The following is a 20,729-nucleotide window of genomic DNA, read 5'->3' on the forward strand; positions in this document are numbered from 1 at the left end:
TTCTGACTAATTTTCCATCTTGCAAATTTGTTGCTCATAATTGCGACTTTAGATCTCCAAGTCGCAATTTTTTTTAATATTAAGTCGCAATTACGATAAACAAATTTGCAAGAAAAATTGTGATCTACAAAGCCACGTTGTGAGATATAGTCTCAATTACAAGAAATAGAGAAATAAAGTTACAATTGCCTCTCAGTAAAAACATGGTAAAATTGTATTTGTTAAAAAAAAAAAAAAGTGTTAAAGGGGGGGTGAAACACTCAGTTTCAGTCAGTGTCATGTCAATCTTGAGTACCTATAGAGTAGCATTGCATCCTGCATATCTCCGAAAAGTCGTTATTTTTTTTATAATTATATAAGAAAGATGCGCTGTTCCGAGTCTTTCCGAAAAAAGCCGAGCGGGTGGGGGCGTATCGTGTGAGCGGAGCTAAATAATGACGTGTGCTCGCTGCTGCTATTGTGTTGAGTGCGTCGAGTGCGTCGTAAAGCTGTCATCCCTAACAGCGGGGAAAAAACTTTATTCAAAATAAAAATATGGCTTTTAATCAGATACAGCCATACATCTATGATCCGGAATCAGACCCAGAGGCTGCAGTTGAACAGGAGCAGCAGCAAAAACGACTAGAGCAGGACGTCTCTATGTGGTACGATATACACTAACTATATAATATGCTTAGCGGCTTGTGTTATTTACATATTTATACTTGAATTATATCGTCGTATTTTTGTCTTTGAAGGTGTACATGTGGGAAGTGCAGTTGTGCATGTGTGTTTGTGTGTTTACGCGTGGTTTGTGTAGACAGGTTAAGTTAGTGTTTACATAGATAGACACGGAATAGTAGCGCATTTGAATGAAGAAGCGTGCTTATTTAGTTCAACATATTTCCCCCCTCTTTGTGTATTGTTGAGTGCTTTTACAATACACAAACATAAAGTTACACATATAGTGGCCAGCTAAACAAATGTACACGCACTACACATCGCATGCTCCATTGATCAATTTCTATATATAGTAATATATATAGTAACTATACGTGATCATGTTTGGGCTACTTGATGAGCATAGACACAGACATTTGAAGCAGTCTAACTCACCGCCCGCGGTTCTAACGTTGGGACTGCTCCATCCTTCAGCATTAGGCTATTGGAAAATCCGGCGTCATGCTGGGCCATGTTTATGAAACAGTCGGCACCGAAATGCAGCGAACAGATATAAACATTCACGCAACTCAGTTGCTGATCCGGAAAAGCAAATTACATCCACTGTTGCCTTACCGCGGGGTTTTGGGGGAATCTGTGCAGGACTGTCTTGGTCTGGCAACCAAAAACGCACTTTTTGATGTCATTGTTAATTGTGCACATTACCTGTGCAGCGCAGCCTACGAGCGCTTTGATGGGCATAGCCTGTTGCTTTCGCTCTCTCCCTCTCTCTCTCTCCCTCTCTCTCTCTCACACGCTTCCGGTAGAATTGTCCGTAAGGCCCATACAAGGAAATTCCGCCCCCACTAACGTCAATGGGAACGCATGATCGCAAAAAACTTGCCGAAACTTATGACTAACCGGAAGTAGTATTTTTGACAAAGAAATACTCCCATCAAACGTCCACCTTAACTTTTGAAACTTTGTCCATGTTTAGTATGGGATTCCATGTCTTTAACAGTGTAAAAAGATCAGTATGCATGAAACAGCATTTCACCCCCCCTTTAATTTGAGAAAATTGCTTCGAACCTAAAACATTTGAGTTACCCGCCCAGATGTTTACTCATTAGATAAACCCAAATAACTAGCAAAAACCAATTAACTGCTCTCATGTCGACAAATAGGGCATTAACTCCTTTTTGGCAGCTTGGAGAGGCAGCAGTGGTGATTTGATCATTATCAGGCTTCAGTGTTTATCACACTCACAGATGCCGTGTGACTCATGCAATTAAGGAGCTGTTAAAACAGGCTGTTAATTAGAGCCGGAGGGGAGGCAATGATAAAACTGTCACATACATCTGTCTCAAAGCATCTTAACAGCAAAGCACAGGATGCAATGAGGGTCCAAATGTCTGCATGTCCAGTTTCTATATTTTTGCTTGTCATGCAGTCCTAACGTAACATTTTTATTGTCTTATTTATAGTCTTTTCTTTTAATTAAATGTTATTAACATTTATAACATTATAAAATCTAAATGAACCATTTAAAAACTAAATTCATTCTTGAGCACATGATTTAAATAAACAACATAAGTCTTAAGCAATTTTTTTGACGTAGGCCAAGCAAAAAGGCATTCCAGAGAGTTTAAGCAGCGTAAAGAATTATGTATTTTTTTAAATAAGCCTGTAGGAATTCACTGCACTCAACAAGTCTTTCTGGCGTGTCGAGCTGGGCACAAACACCGATACCTGTAGACGTGTTGGGCTGTTGCCGAGATGCCTTACAGAACAGATGCGACTGACAAACTCACGTGAGCGCTATTTCCCTGGAAGCTCGTCTGACAACTTTAGAGTAAAGAATTGTAATAGAAACATCTTGTTAGGCAATGTGGTTTGCTCTGACAGAGCCTAGAATTGCATTCTTTCCAGTAAATATTCATTATAAGGGTTCTGAGATGGTTTTTTTTAAATGTCTCAGTTTACTATTTTAAAGAAAGTATTCAGACAGTTCCAGACAAGTGTCCAATAGCAAAGCAGAGTTTTTAGCAACATTAGTCTTTAGTGTCACATGACCCTTCAGAAATCATTCTAATATGATGATTTGTTGCTCAAGAAACATTTCATATTATAAATGTTAAAACCCCAAGCTTTTGATTGGTAGTGTGTACCAAAATCAGATTGTAATTTCATGGGGGTTTTTTTGTTGTTGTTGGTGTTTTTTGCTGGTGACAATACAAAAGAAAACGGATTTGAGTGGGAGGATGCCCATTTGGAGAAAAAAAAGACAAAAAAGCAAAATCCTCCATGTGTTAAACCAACACACTCCAATACCCACGGATAGACGGTCAGAAAAAGAGACTGTACTATAGGGGTCGGAGCACTTTTTCCAAGACGCAAACACAAATGTTCTTTACTAAAATGTACAGGTTTCCAGTCTTACGCTGGCTGTCCAAGGAGGATTATGTGGATGATTAAGATCTATGGGTATAATCCCAGATTGCGTGTATGCTTGAGTGCTGAAACACTTAAAACCAAATATTTCCTGCAATATCATTATACAGACTGATACATTTGCATTAGTAATTCAAATATAAATAATAATATCAATTCTTAGAATAATTGTCACAATATAATTTGGAAATTAGTATTATTAATATATTTAGTACTGTAGTATACATCTCACCTTCCTAATGCCTTGCAAGCAGTCAAGAACAGTCAGATTGTATGTGCAATTCCCAAATGAAGCATCTCTGAAAGAGAAAAAAGGCCGCATGTTAAAATTGTGTGGGTGTATTCACACAAGATGCAATCTAACAACAAAAAGGAACACCCACAAGAATATATAGTCATGTTATGTGCAAAGAAACAGGAACAGAGACACTGATTTTAAACCGCAGCTCTCAGATGACCTGCTTTTATCCCGGGTAAGCCATCACCTGCCCATGAATACAAGTAACTGGGTCAGGGCCTTTGTGTTTGGATGTGGGAGTGAAGGTAAAGAGACAGGCGAGACTGTGTTGGCTTTTGTTGTCTGTGTTCAAGGAAAGAAAACCTTGCAGTTGTAAGTGTACATGTGGGTATCCTACAACACGCTAAGTTAGATCTCCAGGGTCAAGGCGAAATCAATGTCAAGACCCGGCCTGTTTTGATCACATATGAAGAAGGCAAATTTAGGTTTGTTTGTGCATCTAAAATAATATAACTGTGTCAAGGGAAGAGAGGGTTGAAATAAAACACCCAGTGCTGAAACTAAAAAGGGGCAAAACATCAGCCCCTGCCTAATGTATGTCAAGGAACAAGCTCTTTGTGCCTGCCTAAATTGAGTTTTGAATTATGCATGCGCTTAATTTGCTGTTTATGATGCAGGCTGGGTTGCATAAAAAGTGGGTCAGTGTTCTGCTGGGATCCTTTCATTAGTCTCCCAGTGTGCCTCAATGGAAAGTATCAGGCTCTATTTACCCACACGAACAACACGTACTTTACCACATCACACATATATACCCATAACTCCCAGAAGAGGGCATGGAGGTCTGGTCTAATGGTCCACTACTTTAGGCTAACAAAAAATCATTAAGAAAGGCTTCATAATTGTCCCATTAGTAAATTGATTTCTTCAAAGCACTGTGGTTAAATGGTGGTGCCTTTTTAAACTAGCATTTCCATTATATCTTGCCTTAATATTCCCATTTAGAAGGAACTGGGCTTAAGTACCTTGCGCAAGAAAAAACAGCAATGGTTGTGAACCAGCAGCTTCCAGTTTCCGGCACATACGTTTAACCACCAATAGGTTATACCACCACAAACTCAAACATAAAGAAAAAAAAATAACAAAACAAACAGTCATTTTATAACAACGTATTTAAAGAAATGGAGACAAAAGGCAAGTTTCCAACAGAGCTTTGAAGAAAAGTATCTTTTGTTCACACAATTATCTGTACCACATAACGACAGAGGGATCCAAGATATGTTTGAAGAAACAGCTGGAGACTTTCCCACCAGCTAGAGGCTCATTCATCTTCCTTTTCCACAGAACAGAGAAATGTTGAGCCAATCGATTTGGCTGGAGAAACAGCGGCTCAGCGGCACCAATTATAGACTAACATCCTGAGGATTATATAATGTCTCACCTTCGTTACCGGAGGCCAGAAATAAGACAACCCTCATTAAATTGGGCCCATCTTTGTTCACTTTTAATTTCATAATTGGTCATTTAGTAGACGCTTTCAATACATTGCAAGTGACTCCCCCCACCCCCCAGATTAATTTCTCCAACAAACAAGGTATCAAAAAGGGCTGGTCATAGCAAATTACATATAAATCTGCACTCTCTCAGGCTGGGTTTCAGAGGCTGGGACAAGCAGAGCTGTTAAACACAGGGTGTGTCCTGGACAAGCACTGGTGAAAAGCAAAGCAGAACAAGCTTACAAACACCAAAACCTGAAGTAGCACATTAGTGCGGTTACGCAATCATCACCGTGGACATGATTGTTTTAGGAGATACAGATTTACAGCCATGGCAATGGCAATGGCTGTAATCATATGGGGTTAAAGTTCCTCAGAGACTTAGTAGGCTGGGTAACTTCATGACTTAAATATGATTTAATAAGTCTAAAAGCTTTCAGTGTGCACTGCAACTTGGCAAGTAAGAGCTTAGTGGACCAAGAGCTGAAAGAAGAAATTAAAGCCCATGGGAGGAACTCTGATTGGGTTTTCTCGGTCGATCCTAGCACTGGTGGAAAAACAGACAAGACAGGATTTTATGCAAGGTCTTGTAATGTGCCAGTGATCCAATGAGGAAGGAATACATGAGTTCATCAGTTTAAACTTGGCATACACATGCAGTAGTGAAACTACAAGAAAAGAAAAAAAACAGGAAGCAACCCCATCTCGGAAACCCACCCTTGCTTGAACAGTACTGGGTGGGGTTCCTCTTTATTATTCTAGCATGCTTTCACTAGATTAATTGTGCCTACAAAGTGAGCAAGATCAGTTCAAATCAAATTAAAAATAAAACTACTAGATCTTGCCATACAGGGCAGAGTCGAACTTGCTAACTTCCTCTGCAAGACCGCCACTGCTTCCCTTTTGGGATTATGAAATATTTGGGCAGATTCTTAACTGTTCTTACATAATGGGTGAGCAATGCCACGGTCTAAATAATCCATCTAAGACTGAAGCTCTCTGTCCGATTCACTAGAGCACAGTCTCCAAACCTGAATAACAAACCCACACCAGTTCACTTGAAAAAAAGAATACACTGCCACCAAATCTGAATTTTCAGGTTACTTCAAATGTCGTCCTAAAAATATACTGCTTGAAGACAATAATTTCAACAGGTCATGCTGTGCATTCCATTATTGGGTGTATACTTGTTGGTTATGCAAGTTTTTTTCCAAATAGGACTTTGTGTGGGAAACTGCTCGGCAACAAAAAACAAGTGCAGATAGTTTGGCCAGTGAGCAAGATTTGCTTACGCAAGATGGATCAAAACCATACGTTCTAGTCACAAAGATCCAAAATAGATCACCCAAAGGTCAGGTTCACAGCTAAAAATAGCAGACAACCAAAATCCATTCAAGCCCTATTCCTGGAACACCTTAAGAGAGATCCTTTCAGTTAAACTTTGTAGCACTTCACAGCTGTAGGTAGGTGCAACATATTGTGTTGTTATATAACATGTTATTAATTTCAGAATTAAGCATCTTTTCATCCAACATCTTGTAGTTTCCTCCTCTGGTACTTAAACATCGGTCTCACACACAGCTTCCTTTTATTGAATGGTATGGCCCATTCATTGTTTCCCATCAGGAACCCCATCCCTCACATAAGCAACACAACTATTTACTTTCTGAATTAACCAATTGCTAAGCATTACATAACCATGTCGCACTGTTTGTCATGGCTACGGCAGCCAAGTGGGGGGGGGACTGACAAAGCGCTTTTCTTCCCTAGCAAAGCTACACTGCTGCTAACAATCACATCTTTGTGGAGAAAACAAGGGCCCAATTAACCTTCAAGATGGACAGGATGGCAAACAGAGTGAAAGAAGTGCCATAAGAGGCACGGCTAGTGACATACCGCAGGATTTCATACTCAATGAATAGTTTTAGGGACCACTAAATCCATGTGTTGTGAGTATTATTATTATTATTATTTTTAATTTACCACATATTCAAAATCCTGCAATAACCAGGTCCATAAAACAAAGTGTACCATCCATGTTACAATGTCGTGTACACAATAAAATATGGCATAATGGTTTACCTAGATGCCACTGATCATTAAATATAATGGGGAAGATAAGTAGTTGCTTCCCTACAAGTGTAGACAAGCCCAAGGAGCAGTAATGGTTTTCAGTCATGAAAGGTTATATAAAAGGCAAAAAAAAAGAATGAAATGAAATGATTTTGCATTTTATCTCGAAGTGTAACAATTTTATGGGAACATTTTTAATTAATTCAAAACAAAATGTAATTCAGAAAGGCCTCAGTTTAAGTTTAATCTCTCAAGAAGCAAACAGTGCAAGAGCATTTTAATTACTTCCCACAAAGAAGGAAAACCAATAGATGTGTTGACCAATAAACCAACCGATGAGTAATGTAATTCCTTCTTCAGTAGTGTCAATTGTTTCACAGACCAGTGGTGGTCAATGAGTAAAAGGTTTTGCCTTGATGACATGTTATGAAGAATAGAAAAGAGTGACTTAGGCCTTTTGGGAAAAACACTAATTACTGCACAGTAAAAAACAAATCAGCGGTTTCCTGTTTGCGCCAGTGACTGACGTTTACAAACTGTTTGAAGGCCAGAGCTAATCTATAGCGGAAGCTATAGCTAATCTATATCACTTACAACTTCTCAGAAAGTACAGATATATGGCCTGTTCCATAAATGTATAAAAGCATCAATGGAGTGAGACTGCATTGAAGATCGCAGATTCAGAAAATGAAGGCCTCTTCACTATTCAGTGTGTGCGGCTCTGAATCATTAGCCAACGAGAGCCCACTTCAACAATGAGCATTTCTGTTCATTGAGGCCATGGGTCACCCTGCCTTTTCTTTGTGTCCCTCATAATATATGCAAGCATAACAGAATCTGCAGCTATGTGCTTGGACTGGGTGAACTTAAGACTTTTGTGTTTCTGGGTCAGTGAATAGGGAGGACAGAGCTGAGGGGTCAAATCTCATCTGGTGCTGACAAACAGCCAAGAGGATTGACTAGCCTAGAATACTAACTACATAGAAATGAAAAATGGGCGTCTGTGATTTTGATATGACAGTCATTTTAAAAGAGGAATGACAGCGTTTTAGGAGATGGCAATATGTCCATGGGAATTCCTTGTCATTTTGGGAAACAGCAGAGGGGTGTCTTGGAGCTACAAATGGCATCTTAAAGCAAGGACACACCAAATATATGGATAAATACATGGGCAAAAAATAAATTTTCTATGACCAAGACACAGCCGGCGAGTCATAATAAACCCGCACCAACTGTGGAGACAACAAATTACACAACAGTAACATCTTCCAATAAGAGTTAGAGTAAGGCAAGAGATGTCGGCTTCATGTGCAATAAATTTATGTTTTTCCATCCGTTTATCAATCTGGGCAAAGGAGTTTAATGGCATTAAAAAAAAACTGTGAGCCACAAGAGAAACAAGATTTAATGCAAAATCAGATTAGAATGCAATGTGCAATAAAGAGAGAGAGAAAGTGGGAGAAATGAGTCAATGAGCAAGAACTAAACATGGTCAAGTAAATTCCCATGATGCAGATGATGTGGATATGAGGCTATCTTACCTGAAGGGAAGATATGAGGCATTGGAGCCTGAAATCAGGGCTCTGTAGGCTTCCTCTGGTGTTTTCTTCAGGTAAATAACCTGAGACATGAAACAGGAAATGTCATTAGTGCACCAGCAACGCAGCTGAATGGTAACAGTGTGTTAAGTAAAACTTTTTCTTTTTTTAAATGTATGTACTTGAAATGAAGCTGAAGCAAAATATAAATAGATGCAAATTCTAAAATGAAATGAAAAGAGCTAGTAAATCGGACATCACTACTTCCCAACAGCCTTCCTATCTATGTCTGTCTATGTATGTTTGTCTTTATCCCCTACACAAATGTACTTTCAGGAAAGTGATGTTCAGGCAGAATGTGTCACACAGATGAGATGCTGTGGCTCAGCACAATGGGGCCTTTCTCAAGTTGGGACGACTTGTCACGGCACAGTGTGGCAGTTACACACAGACTTGCTGAAGTGACGAGTTTTAGCGGTCATCTATCCCTTCATCAACGCCAATCCCTCTTGACATCCCAGAGAGAAAGAGCTCAATAATAAGATCTCTGCTCACTCCTTGAACATATCTATGGCTTGGTGTCAGAATGCAGCAGGGCAGTGGCAACACGAAAAAGAAACGTATGTGAACAGCAACACTGTACAACATGCATAAAATTCAGGAAAGGGATAGTAAAGCGTAAAAAGATTTCGTACTTTACACAAGTTAAGAATGACGTGTGAATGAGTAATGTTATTTTGGATGTGGAAGACACATTAAGAAATGCGACTGCGAGTCAAAATGGGACTGTTCAAAAACTGCAAATTAAAATTGCGAATTTTAAAAACGGGCATATGGGAAAAGAAAAAACTAATTTTTTAAAAATACAGTAAAAATGTATTATACAGCTTCAGAAGATACAGAATATAAGTTGTATGGACCACTTTATGATCATTTTTTGGTGCTTTTGCATCTTATGAAGCTTGACAGCCTTAATTCATTGTAACTGCATGGAAAAAAGCAACCTGCACACTCTTCAAAATATCTTATTTTTCTTGTCAGTCACACGTTTGGAACAACGTCAAATAAAAGAATTTACATCTTTCCATGAACTAATCTTTTAAGCTCTCCAGTACTTGACAACATTAAAGAGTTCAAGTGACCGTTTGTAAAGGCTGTATTCATTCGACAGGAGGCCAGACCTTTATCATTTGCGCACAAGCTCATGAAATATGCACCAACGAACAATTAGCTGAACAGTTCGGCAGATTAAGTTCAGTCCCGTGAGAAGGGTCAGCACTTGTTTGTTTGTTTGTGTTGCGCCCTACTGCCCTATGTGACCCAGAGAAATGATGGAATGTCTTGGCCCCCAGCTGTTCAACCAGTACAAATAATTTCCTTCACATGATAAAACTGGGTTGTCTACTGTAGGGCAGATCAGCAGCAAACATCTGCACTTGCCAGAGAAGCTCATCCCACACAAGGCTGGATCAATAAAAACCTACTTACAGAAGATTCACTGCCAGTAGAAAGACAAATTACTCTGAAAGCACATTCATGCAGCAAAGAGTGACAGGAAAGCCCACACGGAGCAGAACCACAGTTTTATGTAGTTTGGAGATGATCACAGCAGTATATAAGAAAACGCAAGTCCATCTTAAGGACATTACTGAGTTTACAGGAGAGAATCTTCAAGATTTGACAGCCGTCTCCAGAGGTTGGGGATTAAGAAGGTAGCTCAAATGAGTTTCCATTTAAGACAGCTAAATTAAGACCAGGATCAGGGGTCAGAATAAATTTAGACTGAAAGGGTAAATGTGAGCATTCCTAGTGGACAGATTTTTGAGGAAGCACGCCAACTTTGAGAGGCATTTGCAAGATAATTAGAATTGCAAAGATCAGGTTTGCTAGGAAAGAAGCCCACTTTTCTTGAGATTCATCATCAGGTTTTTTTTTGTGAAGTTCATTATAATGCCAACTAACTTCTAATTAAATTATATAATAGCCAGCCACACATTTTTGCATTCACATTCACAATCTTAATTATTAAATTGTGTAAATAATATTTACATTCTATTTAAAGTACAAATTAAGCAGTCAGTCAAGTGCACATTTAGTTAACTGATTTCCACTTGAATAATATATATATATATATATATATATATATATATATATATATATATATAAAAATATAAAAATTATTATTATTGTTTACGACAAGGGGACCGAGCATGGTGTCCACCATAATTTGGATGAATGTTCAACTGCAGTATGAATGTAGCTTTATAGTCTCTGATAGGGAAGCCAAAAAAAATATAAGTAGAGATATGAGTCGCAGCTACAAAAATCCAACACTGGACAGTTGGGATGCAATGGCTGCATGCCACTTCTAAATCCTAAATCAGATTATACAAAAAGCCAGATTATAACTCGTCATGGCCCTCGTCCAATGAAATAGCCCAGGATCAGGAGGAGAAGAAAACAAGAAAACAAAAAAACTAAATAAACAACAACAAAAGATACTGAAATTGTATAACACACATTTTTTTTTGTTCCCTAATATTTCAACTTACGGTTCTAGTAAGAACAAGGTAACAGTGGCTTCTTCGAAGGAAACTGGAGAAGTATCTCTCATAGCACTTCCTTTCCGTGTTGCCATTCAGGACTCATCAATATTCATGAGGAAAGAAACGTTTTTATCTCCCAGAGCTTATCTCATTGGGAGACAGTAGCTGCTTTGTCAGTACAAATAAACTGAATATACCTGAGTAAATGTGTATGCTAGAAAAAGAGAGTTCAAATATTTGCAGAAAAGAATTTGGTGCCATGACCCTTTAGAGGGCTCAGGCACTGGGGAGTCATTTACATGGAGGGTTTATCAAAATGATACACTGACCCACATTATAGCTGGCACCACCTGTGACTTTCACAAAGCCAACGGTGCCATCTGAGCAATAAATCTGCCCATGAGCGCGCCTGGAACAGGAAGAGTGGAGCTGTCCAATGGCGCGATCGACTGGCATCACTCATGCCGTTTCACAAGAGCCACAGTGTACGTGATAGGATATATGAATGAATGCAGCGGAACAAGACAAAATGGCATGAGAGCCAGTCAAGGACACAGTTATTGTGCTGCCACAACACGGGGGATGTACCAGTCAGTCAGCAGTCTGTCGCTCTTTCTGAGGGGGAGGCTGGAATGAGGGCGCTGGCAAACATCCGAGAAGACTTCGTACTACATACAAATTTGCTGTTGATGCTGCGATGTGGGAGGATTGCTGGTTCTGATGGAAACAGCTGAGTGGCTAATTTGCAGGGTCATGACAGATTCCATCCTGGGCATTAATCCTCGAGACAGGCGAAAGTAATTAACGCCAGAGACAGAAAGAGGTGGAATACTCACAGCATAAGCACCGATGAGCACAGCAGCGTTAGCCCTTTTGCGCTGGTCAAAGCTGGTGTAGTGAACAATCCTCTTTCTGGTCAGTGTAAACGACTAGAAACAAAAAAACAAATGCATTACACCGCAAGCAAATTACAAGAATACATTTCAAATATGCAATTTATTTTAGATAGCTCGCGTCACATCAACTGCTCAATGTAGTTTTCATTACTGAAACATTTTCATGAAAATGAATGACAATCACTTAAGATGGTTACTAAACTCTACTAAAACGAAATAAAAATTAACAATTGTTCAACTTTTCAATAGATATAAAATAAAGAATTACATAAATTATTAAAGTTTTAGTTTAACGCATTAGCACAAAACGGCATTAATCGTTAAATGACATTTTAAAGAAACAAAACTGTAATTAAAACAAAAAACAAAACCTGCAGTAATGCGATTTTAATGAAACCCAAAATCGATTAATTAGAATAGCATTTTAAAGAAACTCAAATATAGTCTTCATTAAAATGCTATTATAACACAACCTTAAATTATCACTAACCACTGCATAACACTTTGTTTTTTGTTTTTTTAACATTATGAAAAAACTGCAACAAGCGTTAAACTGGTTGGTTTGTCTTAAAGATTAAAATCTTGGTTAATGTAAAAGTCACTTCAAACCCATTTACAGTTAACATGACTGGTTAGATGTTTGGGAAACGGGTTATGAGAATCTCATCAGCGAATATCTCAATACCAACAAATTCCACACATTTAAAAACTGTTTTTCCCCCTGCTTAAACTAGCTTGAGGTGCATTTTGGATAACTCAATTGAGTTTAACATGAGGGAATCTGCAGACAGATGTTGCCGCATCTGGCCCAGCAGCTGCACTAACGCACATGGAGGTGCTGCAGGTGAGCCAAAATGTGTGTGCAAGAGAGGCAGCGTGTAGCTGCTAAAAGGCAACTCGTGCACAGGCACACGCCAATAGCTTCAGAATAATCTGTGCTGGATCTGAGCTGAACTTAAAAGCATCTGTTCCCGTTTCACTCCACATGATGCAGTGAAAAATTTCATTGGGGTGGAATAACAGTGAACTCGGCACAACAAATGAGGATTCAAACTTGTCCACCTACTATCCGCCCCCAAAAAGAAAGAGAGACATACACCAAAGGAAAAACTAAGAAAATTAATTTTCCAAAGCTCTAAGCTGATTTAGGAGAACCTCTATATAAAAAAATAATACTTTTTGCATATACATTTTAAGAATATATTTTCAGAAATTCACAGGGTTGAACCCTTTTATCTTTCCAAGTTGAATCGATAAGCAAAACAACACTGAAAGTCCCCTAAATTGGAAAGTGTAGATCTATAGAGGTCATCTTTTCTTACAGTCACAGTAACAAGGTTGAACCCATACATCTTTCCAAGACAAGCCAATAAGCAAAACCATATTGAATGCAAACTAGTTTTGAAAGTGAAGATATAGAGGTCATCTTTTCACAGCGTCATAGTAACAGGGTTGAGCACTTTTATCTTTCCAAGTTAATTCAATAAGCAAAACAATATTGAACATCAACTAGTTTGAAGATCTTATCCCTTTCTCTAGCTATTCTCTAACAGGTCATCAGTTCTCACAGAGTTGAACCTTTTGTTACTTTCCAGGCAAATTGTTAAGCAAAACGAGGTTAACAATCGCCCAGCGAGTTCATTTTAATTTAAAATAGCAACATCCAGATGCAAGAAGTGGCTATACTATTGAGAAGAAGAAAATGCTGTCAAAAACAATTTCAAGATTGACTGTGTGTTTTTTTTTTATCAGATTGCACTTAAATAGCATGAGATTGCACAAGCTCCACTCAGCAATGCTAGAAAGTTGATCTGATAAAAATCAAATATTACCAGAACAGATACTACCAAAAGCTCCCTTTTTGCTATGTGGTTTCTGCAGCCTAGAACCAATCATGTAGGCCCGAAACTGGTAAGGTTAGAAAGAAAAAAAAGTAATCTCCAAGGCAACAACTTGTAAATTAGAAACAGGCGGGGACATTCACATGTGGTTGGATGGGTGTAGACGTAGTGAAAGTGGTTAGGAAGTAAACACATCATGCTTTTACCACGGGACTTTACCTTTAATATTCCACAACATGAACACATGAGAGAACTACACCTTGCCAGCTTTAGAAACACAACAAAACACAAAGATAAAATGGTTGATTATTCAAACGCCTTCCTTTACCTTAGACAGTGGACAGAATTAAACACTACATGCACACTATAAACTTCTTGTGTGCTTTTGGGTTTCGTCCACTTGTTCGCTGTTCTCTTAATATAGGTTAATAGGAAATTAAAGTTGGCGTTGGTGAACTCGACACAATTTATGCTCCTGAAAGCTGAAACTGCTAAAAGAGAAGAATATTGTATCTATGATACAAAACCAAATGAGCTTTGTATTACTAGGCTGCACATCTAGAAGGCACGTTCCAAAAGACAGGGGGTTGACTGAAGACATAGTATATAGTATAGTATCCTAAGTGAAGAATGTAATCCCAGAATGCATTGTGGCAAGTTAATAAAATAAGATGGTGGACAAAAGAAATGAGTGAAGAAATGAATATTGAAAAATATTCTAATTTAAAAAATCATAATATTGCAAATAAAAACAGCTTAGCAATGCGCTCATGTAAAACTTTTTGTGTGGCACACAAGTTCCGCCTATGTAGAGCAAATCAGTCACTTATGCGGTTCCATTTCAGTTAGGATACTACCTTAGAAGGTAGTGGCCTGTGTAGGTAGTAGCAAGCAAGACAGCTCACTAGGTTTTGGAAAGCAACTAGTAAAAACCCAGAGTAAGCAGTACCTACTGCTACCCACAGCCAAAATAATATTACCTTTTAAACATATCTTAACATTGAGATTTGCAATAAAATAGAACATTCGGGAACTAAAGGATTGGGATGGCTCCCATGCCCCTCCCCATTACAACTAAAGCAGGCAGAGCAGTACTCAGACATCTAATCTTCCTCCATAAATCCTTAGGACACGAACGAACCACATGGCAATGCAATGCCAGTGGCTGCTGCTAAATTCTGGATGAAAGGAAAAAGGTCATGTCTAATCCCAACATTTGTTTGCATCTGGACAGAAGTGAGGATCAGGCCTAAGAGATCAGGGATGGTGACATAAGCAATTCTCTTTCTCAGCAGACCGTGAGCACAGAGATTGAAGTAGATTGTAGGCGATACCTTGCTAATATCCTGTTTAAGTTCTATGACAAATGCAAGAAAAAGTCAGACTTGAATAGAGAAACTTTGGCCTAGTGGGAAGTTGATTGGATCAATGCCCAAAATGAACAAGATGTACCATTGTGCAAGGCCAGTAAGATTGTCCCTGAACAGTATTTATATCAAAGTGACTACTAAATGACTACTTACTAAATCACTGGATAAAGACTTAACTTTGAGAGGTTGAGAGAAGTAGATTCTTGGCGTAACACAACAGGTTGAGTGGACTTGCTCAATGACTAGGTATCAGATTTGAGGTTTGGTTTTATATAGTTTAATTGTGGATTAAAGGAATAGTGCTGGGTTCAGTACAAATTGTTTTTACAGTCATTGTATTGTTTACTGCTTTGTCATGGCAACAAAGTTGTAAAACTGGATATAAATTCACACAGAAAAGGTTAGTAAGGGATTTTATTTTATTTGAACACTCTTTCTTTAGGTATTGTTGCCTTACCATTGAAACAGTATTTTATCATTTACAAATTCAGTTCCATTGTAAGCTCATCAGTTGTAAGGTATATTTTTTGCTCTTTTTTTTAAAGGTGAAAATCATTTATGAGGATATATATTAACATAAATGCAATATAATATACATAACTATGTATTCAATGGTGTATAAAGTCCTTACATAACTTACCGTTATGTTTTTATTACCTAAAGGCCTGTTCACACCGAGACGATTTTCACACGCGTATATCGTCGACGTTTATCGCCTCGTAACTTAGCAAAGGCCGCCAATGTGAGTGTGCACAGCGACGTGTCCTGTGTCGGCCACCGTGGCCGTTTCTTTGTCTGTACTTGTGTTCTCGTGGGCATGTGAAACGTCATCAGTGGCTGCCCAAGTACTGTTCCAATTCAAAGTTCACATTTAGCCCAGCACAGCTCAAATTCCCTGATGTGTCTTTGATCCGCCCCTTTTATTGAGGATGCATCAAGAGGTGACTTGAGCTGACTTAAAATAGCCAGGTATCCCAGAATGCATCTCGCACCAATCAGCAAGCGTCAATAGCCGATGAGAAACCCTGGGTAATTTAAAAATACTACTGTTAATGTGTCACCATATGTAGTCTAATCACCGGCCTCGTTAGTTCGTTCTCCTGAGTCGAATTTGGCAAGTCTGAACTACCAAGGACGCAAGACATAATGGCCTATGTGTTTCGAAAGGGAGGGGTGAGCGATGACAATTCACAACCTCACTGCTAGATGCCCCTAAAATGTACACACTGCACCTTTAAGAAGGGACAGGTGGAAATGAATTTTTGTGGTAATCAGCATTAAGCAACTGTATCAAACCCAGAATATTCCTTTAAGAAGAAATTTCTTCATGGCCTGAACTGCTGATCTTAATAAAGGCCCTGAGCCAAGAACATTCTGTGGTCTCAGGAGACACTCACAGCCCACATTAAAATGCTGGGACAGGTAAGTCAAAGACTAAAAAAAGACAGGAGGCACATGGCTAAAGATGTACATGATATATCCATTGAGTCTCTGGTCAAAGTCGCTATTATTTAAAATGAGCACAGGTGATTTTTGCCTTACAGATATGGCGTAAAATGAGCTAAAAGGGAGGTTTTCTAGCTGTAGCTGAAGTTTATTCCTCGTATTATCTATTATTCTAAACAAAGGAAACGTCAGCACATCAGACAGCCTAAAATATCCACCAAAGGGAGTGTGAGAGCAAATTCCTCAGCTTTTTTTAATTGTTGTAGCTACATACTGCACATTCTTCAGGAGGAACGTAATAATCAAGTTTGACTCACCTTGAGCTTTTTGTTGAGTTTACAGCAGTATCTGTACAGCATTGCGAGGTTGAGGGGTCCAAAATCTGCATAAAAGCTATAAAATATAAAAAGAGAACAATATCATGACACTTCATTGTTTAATGAAGAAAACCATATACTTATTCATACACTTATTTAAGAAATCAACTATTGCTCAGGGCCCTGGGGCCTCAATCTGAGGCCCAAACACCTAGAAACAAGCCACTGTTGGTGTTAAAGTGGCAAAGAAAGACAAAAAGTTGTTGTCTCTTATGGATATGTACTATATATATGGATCAGTCATTCTTGTAACTTCAAAATACGAGCACTAAAGTTGCCAACTCAAATGTGCTTTTTTGAGTTTGAACATTATATTGTGCAATTATGATAAAATCATGGCCCTTAAAACACACCACAATCCATCAATAGATGTCAGTCTCAAAAAAGTGTTTTCGTTTAATTCTGTCAGAATGATGTGAAGAACACCAGTTCCATTTTTTTTGCTAATCCTCCCACATCCGGAAATTCTAAATAAATGATTGACAGGTCCATTATGGAACGTTGGAGATAAAAGAGCAACTTTTCCTAAAGGATGCATTCGATTAAAAAGTTATGTAACAGCATTTCTCGCCTGCTGCGGGTTTTGGCTTTGAAAGACGACTGAGGGAGGGGTAACTCACTTTTCATACACAAACTCCTCATCAGTGCTAAAGTAATGAGTATTTGCAGTGCTTTTCGGTTTGCTCCTTAAGGTTGCAAAATAGAGTCGATCTGGGGGAGAAAAAATACACATGGTCAATTAAACAAGCTGGATATTTACTATTAATACTCTTCAGAGATATTGATTCAGGCTTAATCATATGCAGTGCAACAATGGATTTAATGTAGCTTTAAATGGATAAATAAAAATGATTGCATTACTTGAACTTTAGTCAATATGATAAGAGGAAAATTATGCATGTTCTGTAAACGAAGGGTTTTTCTCACCAGATTAGACAAAAACAAGAGTGTCCACTTATCTATGAATCCACAAGGGTCATTAAATGAAGTAGATGATGTTCTATCAGATTAAGAATGTCTTCAAGCATAAATTTAGGTATAAACTGCATTTTGCCAATTAAAAAAATTCTATATAAGTTGTAGGTATACTAGGTATAAAAGAATGACAGGGTTTACATTGATCATGTGCCTGTAGACACTTCAAAGTGTTTATTAGTAATAGACTATAATGCTTAAATTACAATGCATATACAATTTTCATAATCAAGATAACAACAGACTATTTCAGAATGTCCTTGGCTAAAAAAAGATAAGACACTTGTCCTCAAAGAATGCTGTCATAATGACATGGTTTGCATACAGTTTTAATCAAACTTTAAATCATTGGAAATAGTTTTCATTGTAACAGGGTTTATGTATAACACACACACACACATACACACACACACACACACACACACACACACAATATTATATATATATATATATATATATATATATATATATATATATATATATATATATATATACACACACAATTTTTTTATTATAATTTTTTCCAAAACATTTTCCAAATCCATTAATGCAAAAATATTTAAAAAGATCAACAAATACATAAAACGCTGCATTTCTGCTAAAAGGGTGATTTAAAAAAAACAACACCGTATAACTTAAGTTAGTGTGAGGTCACTGTTTACAGTCAAGTCTGAGGCAACACAATGAATCAAAGTTATCAATTCAGAAAATCACCCGAAACTTATACTCACCTTTAATAAACTCAGAGGCACCTATTAAATCATTATCGTCAGCCATTTTAAATAAGGTTGTAAGTATCGCGGAATGTTTTACGTTGTCTAGAGTCATCGACGGAGCGCGAGTGAGGCACAGCTACTTCTAAGAGAACAAACTACGGCTGGTTTAAAATCCGTTTCCTCACACCGATGCAACTTCTCTTCTCTCTTAACTGATGGCGCAAATATTCCGAGTAGCTCAAGAGCAAAAAAGCCCAGTGAAACGTGTGAATAAGGCACTTGAATCTTGTGGTATTCTTCCACGCGTAAAATGAAAGGAAAAAAATCTGCAACTGTTAAAACAACTCAAGGTGCGTCATCTCGACATCCCGCGTAAAAGTGCGTGAATGATCAGCACCGGAGTCTTTTTTCCCCTAGCGTGAATAGTCAAACCAGCATTCGTCGTATTTTATATCCGTTTACGCTTCAAACTGGGCAGATATGAGTCGCGAGCCTTCGCGTGGTTACTCTGCCCTGGTCATTACATGGAAATCTTTCCCTTGCCATGGTCGCAGACAGTCAAGAAAGATCTTAAAGGGGCGTCACGTGGTGCTGCGCTGTCCAACCAGCTGCACGGAAGGCTGTTGCTCGGGTTAACTCTCACTCGACCAATCAGAGGACAAGAAGTTGTTTCACTCTCAGTGAGACATCAACCTGCGAACTCACGCCGTGTTTCAATCTTGTGTTGTTGTTTTGTTGATCTATCTATCTATCTATCTATCTATCTATCTATCTATCTATCTATCTATCTATCTATCTATCTATCTATCTATCTATCTATCCTTATTTTAATATATTTTTATCATAGATATATTTATTTTTATATATTTTATATATATATATATATATATATATATATATATATATATATATATATATATATATATATATATATGTACACTTTTTATTATTATTGCAGATATTTGTGAACACAAGAGTAGCCAGACAAGAACACTGAGCTCAAATATCGTCCGCCTATACCAGACTGTTTATTCGGGTCATCCACAACAACAACAGCTGGAGAGATCATGTAGAGATGGTCACACCGTGGACACCGCAGGTTCTAAATAGTTCCGTTTGAGCAGATGGACATCATGAAGGAGATTAGTAATATAGGTCCATTCATGACAGCTCAGACTGATCTTTCGGTGGGCCTATTGTTTTAGCTTAGGCGACAAACAAAGCAGATCAGGATGTTTTTGTGCATTGCATGTAGGATTTGAATAATCTGCAAATGACTAAACAACAGTGAACTTGCTGCCCCTTGGCTTAGGAGCTAGCTTACTTCTTTTTGATTTTATTCTATTAGCATTTAGAGCCTGAAAGGTGGGTGGTGTTGGTTGTAACCTATGGTTGAATTGTGTCACCCACATGTCATTCCAAACCACCTTTTTTTTATTTTGTGAATACACACACACACACACACACACACACACACACACACACACACACACACACACACACACACACACACACACACACACACACACACACATTTATATTTATATATGAATAAATATAAATATAAATGAATAAATATAAATTTGAATGTATAAAAATAATGTATATCAATTTGAAATTAATTTATATTATATATCACTTTATTATTAATTTTACATTATTTTTTATCAATTAAAATAAAATCTAAATATTAAATGAATCTCAACATCCCATTTATGAAATTAATATAATATATAAAGAAAAATTGTATGAATAAATAAATTGTTATTACATATATAATTAAACTAATATTATTCTTAAATAAAATAAAATGATTCAATTAAATATTTTATTATTTATTAATATAAATTAAAATATAAATGAATAAATATTCATTTGAATGTTTAAAAATGACAAATAAATGTGTACACATTTAAATTAACTATTTATTAATTTTACATAATTTTTTACCAATTAAAATAAAATCCAAACATAAAAATGAAAAAATAAAATAAAAAATATTCTTCTTCTTCTTCTTATTATTATTATTATTATTATTATTATTATTGTTATTGTTATTATTATTATTATATTTAAAATATATTTTAAAAATATATATTTTTTAAATTCTATATATAAAAAAAGAAGAGA

The 20,729-nt window shown here is 37.4% G+C and overlaps 1 protein-coding gene across 5 annotated transcripts in view; it reads right to left on the reverse strand.

The window, feature by feature from the left end:
- The window catches only part of cdc14ab (cell division cycle 14Ab), a 45,334-nt gene extending 26,158 nt beyond the window's left edge, over positions 1–19,176 (reverse strand). For 2 of the 5 annotated variants that reach the window (XR_010897880.1, XM_067415798.1), the window contains exons 1-6: positions 18,615–19,175; positions 17,529–17,619; positions 16,849–16,924; positions 11,815–11,907; positions 8,436–8,515; positions 3,323–3,389 (exon numbers count right to left, since the gene is read on the reverse strand). Coding sequence is in view for 4 of the 5 variants with exons in the window: in XM_067415798.1 (XP_067271899.1) it covers positions 3,323–3,389; positions 8,436–8,515; positions 11,815–11,907; positions 16,849–16,924; positions 17,529–17,619; positions 18,615–18,711 (504 nt within the window). In the remaining variant the exon portion in view is untranslated. Of the gene's footprint in view, positions 1–3,322; positions 3,390–8,435; positions 8,516–11,814; positions 11,908–16,848; positions 16,925–17,528; positions 17,620–18,614 lie in introns of all 5 variants that reach the window. The other 3 variants (XM_067415797.1, XM_067415796.1, XM_067415795.1) reach the window with 3 other exon arrangements.
- Between the last annotated feature and the right edge of the window lie 1,553 nt (positions 19,177–20,729).

The sequence above is a fragment of the Pseudorasbora parva genome, chromosome 14, assembly GCF_024679245.1.
Source record: "Pseudorasbora parva isolate DD20220531a chromosome 14, ASM2467924v1, whole genome shotgun sequence".
Classification (NCBI taxonomy): domain Eukaryota; kingdom Metazoa; phylum Chordata; class Actinopteri; order Cypriniformes; family Gobionidae; genus Pseudorasbora; species Pseudorasbora parva.